The following is a 10270-nucleotide window of genomic DNA, read 5'->3' as shown; positions in this document are numbered from 1 at the left end:
GATTCTGTATGAATTATACTTATTATTTTCATTGATATTTTCATTTTCATTGATGTTTTCATCCTTCTTTTGCCTTGTTGTGTCATAATAAAAATGAAAGTAAAGTAAATTTGTAGATTAAATCAGTTTTTCAATAGCTGCACAATTCTGTTAAAATACTTGAAATTGACAAATTTCACTCTCTTTGGACAGAGAGACGGAATGAATGACACCCACTTTTCTTTCACTTTCACTCAATTTCTAAATCCTTTAAGAGAAGGGGAATAAATAATATGTGAATTGATCAACTTAGTAAAAGCTTACTCATTTCATTTTTTAATAATAAAGTCATAATTTACATTACAAATATAATCAGTGTATCACAATTCTGAATTAGTTTTATGATTTTTATAATATAAATAAGCCAAAATAGTGAAACCTGTCCATTCCCTGGTTTAAACTAATGGGGAAATGGTTATATATTATATATTATACATATATATGTACCTAATATATATGTTACATATCATGTCATGTATATACATATAATATGTTATAAACCTGGAAATATATGTGTATACACATGATATATAATATACATATTATGTCTGTATGTATATATATACAGTGTATGTGAATTGTAGAAATAAAGTACATTTCATGTTTCATGGAAGCATATATTATGACACAATTTTTTCACAGAGATGAGATGAATGATATTTCAAGAAAGTTGGGGAACCTTCAGGTAACATTTCAGTTGAGATTTTAGGACTAAGTAGAAGTTTACAAGCTAAATATGGATTCCAGAGTGAAAAAATTTGTGCATGAAAGTTGATGGCATGTGGAAGAAGAGCAAAGCAGATAGAACATAAGGTCTTGGATTCATACAAAAGATGTTTGGGAAGAGTGAAAAATTGTGACTGGAGTATGTTAGCTTCTTACAGAACTCTGTGGTTTTTACTATTCCTTATGTCATTGTTTAAAAACAACCCAGAACAGAGAACAAATAATCTATGAGCTACAAATAGCCCACTAACGTTATACCCGCAAGTCATATATTTTCTGAAACAAGAACATTTCTCATTACCAGTGTTCTCAAGGCCCCTTTCACATCTTTGTTTCTCAGAGTATAAATGATGGGGTTTAAAACCGGGGTGACTATGGTGTAGAAAAGAGAGACAAATTTTCCCTGGTTTTTTGAGCTACTTTTGGCTGGTTGAAGGTACATAAAGATGATGCTTCCATAGAAAATAATGACCACAATCAGGTGGGAAGAACAAGTCCCAAAGGCCTTCCAGCACCCTGCTGCTGATTTTATCCTCAGCACAGCTTTTGTTATAAAGCCATAGGAGATTAAGATGAGTGACACAGGAACAATTAGAAAAATCACACTAGCCACAAAGAGTTCTACTTCATTGAAAGTTGTGTCCACACAGGCCAGTTTAATGAGCACAGGAACCTCACAGAAAATGTGGTCCAGTTTGCGATGACCACAAAGGGGCAGCTGCACAGTAAGGGAGCACTGAATTAAGGAGGTAATGAGTCCACTGAGCCATGCTATGCCAGCCAGGAATGCACAGAGCTGAGGATGCATTATAGTTGTGTATTGCAGAGGCTGGCAGACAGCAGCATATCGGTCATAAGCCATGACTGCCAGGAGAATACACTCAGAGGAGCCCAGCCCCATGGCCACATAGAGCTGGGCCACACATCCACTGTAGCTCATGTTTTTCTCTTTCTTATTCATGGTAACCAGCAACTGTGGGGCAACACTCGTGGTAAAGCAGATGTCCACACAAGAGAGATTGCTGAGGAAAAAATACATTGGAGCGTGGAGTTTGGGGGCTAAACAAGACACCAAAATGATGGCAGTGTTCCCCAGGATGTTTAAGATGTAGAAAAGCAAAATTATGACAAAAAGGATCCTTTCTAGTTGGGGATCATCTGCAAATCCCAGGAGAAAAAATCCCTTTTCAGAACTGTTGATGCTTTCCTCCATTGTCCTGCAGACTTCAATTTATAAAATGATTAATATTGTGGAGAAAAAGATGATAAGATGAACAATGGTAAACGGTGGTGCTTTAATATGATTATCTTCCTTTTATAACACTCAGCCAGATTGTAAAGACAGATAGCACTTTTCTCAATGTGTATTATTTAACACATTGAGAATGCCTCCCCCTTCTGTTTTCTTGAGCACATTTCACTCTTTCAAATGGGAACAGCACTAATCCAACCACCATCACAATACCTTCTCTTGTTTACATCCATAATCCAAGAGGGTATTATGTTCCCCTCACTTTTCTTGGAGAGACATCTTTATAAACTTAGTGATGTTTACTTGTAAGACTCTATTTTATCAATTTTGGTTTGATCCTCCAAAAACATTTTGCCATCATGTATTTTTAAATTATACAATGGCAGACAGATATGGAGGAAGCATTAAGAAAATTAACACTTAGGTGTTTTTGGAGAGAATATAAGTTAGATATAGGTACTGATGGTACACCTTAAGCATAGAAAGGATTTTGAAATGATATATATGTATATAAAAAGGAACTGCTGAAAAGATGTTCTTTTCAAAGAGAGCATATGACAGTCAAATTACCATCAACCTGATGACCCATTCATTGTTTTAAAGAATGGAATTATCTTCACACAGTTTAAGCTGCTGATATTTTTAACTAAATGATCAGACAGCAATCTTACATACACACATTATTTCATGGTTTCTTTTCATTTTTCACCACTTCCGTGTTTTCACTTATCTCCTTTCCTTTATGATTTAAAATATGTATTGATTAGTGTAGCTTACCTTTCAAATACTTAGGGATGAGTTAGAGAAGTGGTTACCTTGGCTGTCTCCTTTGTAGGTACTTTCAGTTAAAAAACAAAAACAAAAACAAAATAAAACAAAACAAAAAACCTTTCACATCATTTCCTTTTAAAAGACAAATATTGGATGAGGGAAGATGGCAGCAGAATAGGAGGACTCTGAGCTTGTCCCAGGAACACAACTAGATAACCGTTAGATCATCCTAAATACTCCAGAAATTGACCTGAAGACTGACAGAAAAAATTCCACCGTTAAAGGGAGAGAAAAGGTCATACTGAAGAAGGTAGGAAGTGCAGCAATTTGGTTTTGGGGAGAAATTGATCATGGGTGCTGTGGAGGGAAAGGAGTTGTGGTCATGGAGAAGAGAGAAGGAGAGGGAGAGAGAGAGAGAGAAAGAAAGAGAGAGAGAGAGAGAGAGAAGACAGACAGGGGAATACAGAAGAACATTTCCCCAAAGCCATTGGTTTGGAAAATGAGAGGGGCTGATTTTCAAGAGCTCTTGCAACCAGCAAGACTTAAAGACTGGAATTTTAAAGGTCGGCAAGCTTGGCTGAGATTGAGCCCAGAGGACACTGTGTTGTTTCTGGAGAGAAGACAGGAAAACACCCTGGGGCAGACCACATAGAAAACAGTGATCTGAAGAATGCTTGGGACATATGGGAGTGGGAGGATTGTTTGCTTTTTTCCCAGAGTGTTTAGGAAGATGCCTCTCCAGGAACAATGGAGCTGGCTGGCACCATTTCCTTCTCCCAACCTGCAGCATAAACACAGAGCCACCTGTGGGAAGCAGGGCAGTGCCCTGAATGCCTAACTGGCTTAAACCAAACCCCACATCCCTGTGCTCTGGCAGGATTGCCCTTCTCAGTCAAGTTTACCTCAGTCCCAGTACAGTGGGCCCCTCCCCTAGAAGGCCAGCAAAAACCACTGTCCATCCCATGTCTCTTTACCAGAGAGTTCTGCAAGACCTCAGTACTGGTGGAAGTGGTGACAGGTCTCATTTCACAAGCAGACCAGAGCACACCTACTAAAAACTCAATGAATTAAGGCCAGGAACGAAACACTGCCCACAATGACTGGTTTGAAGGCTACAGCAGGCACAGCACAATGGCATTGTACACACAGCACGCACCAGAGACAATCACTAAAGCACCAGACCCTGGACTCTACATGAAATCTTCTTCATAAAGCCATCATTCTCAGGAACAGGAGATATAACTGGCTTTTCTAACACAGAGAAGAAGGCATAGACTTAGATAAAATGCCAAATGGAGGAATTTATCCCAAGTGAAAGAACAAGGCCACAGCCAAAGTTCTAAGCAAAACAGATATAAGTTACCGTGCCTGATGGAGAATTTAAAGCAACAATCATTAGGATATTCTCTGGGCATGAGAAAAGAATAGAAGACATTAAGGAGACCCTTACCACAGAGATAAAAGAGTTAAAAGAGAATCAATCAGAGATGAAAAATGCAAAAAATGAGATTGGAAACAGGCTTCATGCAATGAACAGCGGGCTGGAAAAAGCAGAGAAAGGAATTATCAATATAGAAGACAAAATGGAGGGGAGGAGTTTAGATGGCGGAGGAGTAGGGGTCCCCATTTTCAGCTGGTCCCCTGAGTGGAGCTGGATAGGACCATCCTGAAAACCCATGGAATCAGCCTGAGATGTAGGAAGATACGTCTGGATCTCTACAATTGAACATCTCCAGTGCCGAGTATTGAGGTACGAAGCGGGAGGCCGTGAATCTGCACACAGATATGGGAAGACAGATGGAGGGGGGAGGGAGCTGCCATGCTCGGGCACCAGGAAGCTGTAGCCACCTGCACTGGGGAGTGGGCTGGATTCTCGGACCACCACCCGAGAGAGAGGGCAGACTGAGACTATGAGCCTGGAAACACACCTGCAACCAGACTGAAAACCAGCCCTCTGGAACGCCCCTAAACCACACAGAAACAGGGAGATTAGGAGCGTGCCTGGGGGCATCCGACAGCTGGCAGAGTTAGAAACACAAAGGACAGAGACTTGCCAGCCCTAGAAGTGAGGGCTGGGACTCCAGGTGTGGGGTGCATAATCTGGCATGCTGCAGGGTTTTTAGCAGCACCAACAGAAACAGAGTAAAAGAGGACAGGAGAGCTCAGTGGAGAGTGGAATGCAATCTCTCTGCTCTGAGACAGAGGCTAGGATTTGGCCACTTCTGTTCTGACTCTCAGAAGAGCCTCAGAAAAACACCAGGGAAAGCCACCAGAGAACAAAAGCCCAGAAATACCAGCTCACATTGTGCCAAACCCCATCCCCCCCTCAGGGGACAGGGAAACTCTAAGCAAACATGGTCACCTGAGTATCAACGCAGCAGGCTCCTCCCCCAGAATGCAGGCTAAAAAATCAAGAAGCCCACATCCCTAAGGTCTCTGTAAAACAAGTGCACACTGCCTGGGTCCTGGTCAATAATTTGGGCTCTGGACAACCCCGCAACCTCTCCTCATCAGAGTGACAGAAGGAGAAATCCCCCCCAGCAAAAAAAGATAATAAGTCCGTGGCCTCTGCCACAGAACTGATGGATATGGATATAACCAAATTATCAGAAGTGGAGTTCAGAGTAACAATGGTCAAGATGAGGTGTAGAATTGAAAAAAAAATATTAACAAAAATGTTAATGAGAATATAGAATCCCTAAGGGCTGAAATGAGAGCGAATCTGGTAGAAATTAAAAATGCTATGAATGAAATGCAGTCAAAAATGGATGCTCTGATGGCCAGGGTAAATGAGACAGAAGAACGAATTAGTGAACTGGAGGATGGGATGGTAGAAGAAAAAGCTAAAAGAGAAACTCAGCTCAAAAAAATCCAATCTCAAGAATGTAGGTTACGGGATATTACTGACTCAATGAAACGTTCCAATGTCAGAATCATTGGCATCCCTGAGGGGGTGGAGAGAGAGGTCTAGAAGAGATACTTGAACAAATTGTAGCTGAAAACTTCCCTAATCTAGCAAAGGAAACAAGCATTTGTGTCCAAGAGGCAGAGAGGACCCCTCCCAAATTCAACCATGACAAACCTATGCCACATCACGTCATAGTGCAATCTGCAAGTATTAGATCCAAGAATACTGTATTGAAAGTGGCCAGGGCATAGAAATTTCTCACGTACAAGGGCAAAAATATTAGGATTACATCAGACCTGTCTACACAGACCCAGAATGAGAGTTGGGGGGGGCATTTTTAAAGCTCTTTCAAAGAAAAACATGCAGCCAAGAATCCTTTATCCAGCAAGGCTGTCATTCAGAATTGATGGAGAGATAAGGACCTTCCAGAATCGCCAGTCACTGAACAATTTTGTAACCATGAAACCAGCAATACAGGAGATATTAAGGGGGGTTCTCCTGGGTGGCACAGCGGTTAAGCGTCTGCCTTCGGCTCAGGGCATGATCCCGGCGTTGTGGGATCGAGCCCCACATCGGGCTCCTCTGCTGTGAGCCTGCTTCTTCCTCTCCCACTCTCCCTGTTCCCTCTCTCGCTGGCTGTCTCTATCTCTGTCAAATAAATAAATAAAATCTTTAAAAAAAAATAAAAAAATAAAAGTAAAAAGGCCCCAAGAAGGATACAGATCATAAATTTACAATCTATAGAAACAAAGACGTTACAGGCAACAAGACATCATTAAAAATCATATTTCTCAATAATCACTCCTAATATAAATGGCCTAAATGCTCCAATAAAATGCCAAAAGGTTGCAGATTGGATAAAAAGACATGACCCATCCATTTGCTGTCTACAAGAGACTCATTTTGAACCTAAAGATACATCCAGACTGAAAGTAAAGGGATGGAATACCATCTTTCATGCCAGGACCTCAAAAGAAAGCTGGGGTAGCAATTCTCATATCAGACAGATTGGATTTTAAACTAAAGACTATAGTTAGAGATACAGAAGTACAGTCTTTTTTTCTTAAAGAATATATCCAGCAAGGGATATGACAATTATAAATATCTACACCCCCATCAGGGGAGCAGCAAGATACACAAGTCAACACTTAACCAGCATAAAGAGAGATATACACTCCACTATCAGCAATAGATAGATCACCTAAGCAGAAAATCAACAAAGAAACAAGAGCTTTGAATGCCATACTAGATCAGATGGACCTCATAGATATATATAAAACACTACACCCCAAAACAAAAGAATCCTCATTCTTTTTGAATGCACATGGAGTTTCCTACAGGATAGAGCATATGCTGGGTCACAAAACAAGTCTCAACCGATACCAAAAGATTGAAAATTTTCCTTGAGTATTCTCAGACCACAATGCTTTGAAATTGGAACTCAATCACTAGGAAAAATTTGGAAGAAACTCAAACACTTGGAAACGAAGAATCATCCTCCTCAAGAATGATTCAATACACCAGGAAATCCAAAATCAATTTAAACAATTTATGGAGACCAATGAGAATGAAAACACAACGGTCTAAAACCTATGGGGCACTGCAAAGGCAGTCCTAAGGGGATAATACATAGACATCCAAGCCTCACACAAAAGAATAGAAAAATCTAAAATGCAGTTTTTATATTCTAATCTCAAGAAGCTGGAACAGCAACAGAAGAATAGGCCTAATCCATGTACAAGAAAGCAGTTGATCAAGATTAGAACAGAGATCAATGAATTAGAAAACAGAAGCACAGTGGAGCAGATCAACAGAACTAGAAGCTGGTTCTTTGAAAGAATAAATATGAACGATAAGCCACTGGCCAGACTTATTCAAAAGAACAGAGAAAGGACCCAAATTAATAAAATTATGAATGAAAAGGGAAAGGTCACAACCAACACCAATGAAATAGGAAGTTTCATTAGAAACTTTCATCAGAAGCTTTATGCCAATAAATTCAACAACCTTGAAGAAATGGATGCCTTCCTGGAAACCTATAAACTACCAAGACTGAAACAGGAAGAAATTGATTATTTAAACAGACTGATTAATTATGAAGGGATTTAAGCAATGATCAAAAACCTCCCCCAAAACAAGACTCCAGGATTGGTTGGTTTTCCCGGGGAATTCTACCAAACATTCAAAGAAGAAATAATACCTATACTCCTGAATCTGTATCAAAAAATAGAAACAGAAGGAAAACTACCAAACTCATCCGATGAGGCCAGTATTACCTTTATCCCCAAACCAGGCAAAGACCCCATCAAAAAGGAGAATTACAGACCGATATCCCTGATGAATATGGACGCCAAAATTCTCAACAAGATCCTAGCTAATAGGATCCAATAGTACATTAAATGGATTATCCATCATGACCAAGTGGGATTCTTCCCTGGGAAGCAAGGTTGGTTCAACATTCGCAAATCGATCAGTGTGATACATCATATCAACAAGAAAAGAGTCAAGAACCACATGATCCTTCCAATAGATGCAGAAAAAGCATTTGACAAAATGCAGCATCCTTTCCTGATTAAAACACTTCAGAGTGTCGGGATAGAGGGCACATTCATCAATTTCATGAAACCATCTATGAAAAGCCTACAGAAAATACCATTCTCAATGGGGAAAAGCTGGAAGAATTTCCCTTAATATCAGGAAAACGGCAAGGATGCCCACTCTCACCAATATTATTCAACATAGTACTAGAAGTCCTTGCAACAGCAATCAGACAGCAAAATGGAATAAAAGCATCCAAATTGGCAAAGAAGAAGTCAAACTGTCTCTCTTCACAGACGACATGATACTGTATATTGGAAAAACCCAAAGAATCCACCCCCAAACTTCTAGAAGTGATAGAGCAATTCAGTAATGTGGCGGGATACAAAATCGATGCTCAGAAATCAGTTGCATTTCTATACACGGACAATGAGACTGAAGAAAGAGAAATTAGGGAATGCATCCCATTTGCAATAGCACCAAAAATCCTGTATTATCTCAGAATTAACTTAACGAAGGGTGCCTAGGTGGCACAGCAGTTAAGCGTCTGCCTTTGGCTCAGGGCATGATCCCGGCATTTTGGGATCGAGCCCCACATCAGGCTCCTCTGCTATGAGCCTGCTTCTTCCTCTCCCACTCCCCCTGCTTGTGTTCCCTCTCTCGATGGCTGTCTCTATCTCTTTCAAATAAATAAATAAAACCTTTAAAAAAAGAATTAACAAGAGACGTAAAGGATCTATACTCTAGGAACTACAAATCACTCTTGAAACACATTGAAGAAGACACAAAAAGGTGGAAAAATATTCCATGCTCAATGATCAGAAGAATTAATATAGTTAGGGGTGCCTGGGTAGTGCAGTCGTTAAGCATCTGCCTTCGGCTCAGGGAGTGATCCTGGCATTCCAGGATCGAGTCCCACATTAGGGCCCTCTGCTGGGAGCCTGCTTCTCCCTCTCCTACTCCCCCTGCTGTGTTCCTTCTCTCACTGGCTGTCTCTCTTTCACATAAATAAATAAAATCTTTAAAAAAAAAAAAGAACATAGTTAAAATGTCTATGCTACCCAGAGCAATCTACATGTTCAGTGCCATCCCAATCAAAATACCAATGAAAGTTTTCCAAGAGCTGGAAAAACAGCCCTTAAATTTCTGTGGAACGAGAAAAGGCAAAGAATGGCCAAGGAATTGTTGAGAAGGAAAAACAAAGCTGGGGGCATCCCGTTTCTGGATTTCCAGCTATACTATAAAGCTGTGATCACAAAGACAGCATGGTGCCCACACAAAAACAGATATATAGACCAATGGAACAGAATAGAGAACCCAGAAATGGATCCTCAGCTTTTTGGGCAACTAATCTTTGGCAAAGCAGGAAAAAACATCCAGTGGAAAAAAGACAGTCTCTTCAATAAATGGTGCTGGGAAAATTGGACAGCTACATTCAAAAGAATGAAACTTGACCACTCTCTCAAACCATACAAAAAGATAAACTCCAAATGGGTGAAAGACCTCGATGTGAGAAAGGAAACCATCAAAATCCTAGAGGATTTTCACATCAGCCAAAGCAACATTTTTCATGACACATCTCCAAAGGCAAGAGAAACCAAAGAAAAAATGAACTTGTGGGACTTCATCAAAATAAAAAGCTTCTGCACAGCCAGAGAAACAGTCAATAAAACTAAGAGGCAGCCCACGGAATGGGAGAAGATATTTGCAAATGACACTACAAATAAAAGACTGGTATCCAAGATCTATAAAGAACTTCTCAAACTCAATACACAAGAAGTAAATAAACAAATCACAAAATGGGTAGAAGATATGAACAGACACTTTTCCAATGAAGACCTCAAATGGCTAACAGACACATGAAAAAATGTTCAAAATCATTAGCCTTCAAGGAAATTCAAATCAAAACCACATTGAGATACCACCTTACGCCAGTTAGAATGGCAAAAATTGACAAGGCAGGAAACAACAAATGTTGCAGAGGATGTGGAGAAAGGGGATCCCTCCTACATTGTTGGTGGGAATGCAAATTGGTA

At 40.0% G+C, this 10270-nt stretch overlaps 1 protein-coding gene across 1 annotated transcript; it reads right to left on the bottom strand.

The window, feature by feature from the left end:
• Positions 1 to 1030: 1030 nt before the first annotated feature.
• On the bottom strand, positions 1031 to 1978 carry LOC109488669 (olfactory receptor 2G6). Its single transcript, XM_019793777.2, has one exon. It carries the CDS (start codon positions 1976 to 1978, stop codon positions 1031 to 1033), a length of 948 nt encoding a protein of 315 aa, XP_019649336.2.
• Positions 1979 to 10270: the final 8292 nt, after the last annotated feature.

This window comes from Ailuropoda melanoleuca, chromosome 3 (genome assembly GCF_002007445.2).
Source record: "Ailuropoda melanoleuca isolate Jingjing chromosome 3, ASM200744v2, whole genome shotgun sequence".
Classification (NCBI taxonomy): Eukaryota; Metazoa; Chordata; class Mammalia; order Carnivora; family Ursidae; genus Ailuropoda; species Ailuropoda melanoleuca.
This window is presented reverse-complemented; position numbering and strand designations above follow the sequence as displayed.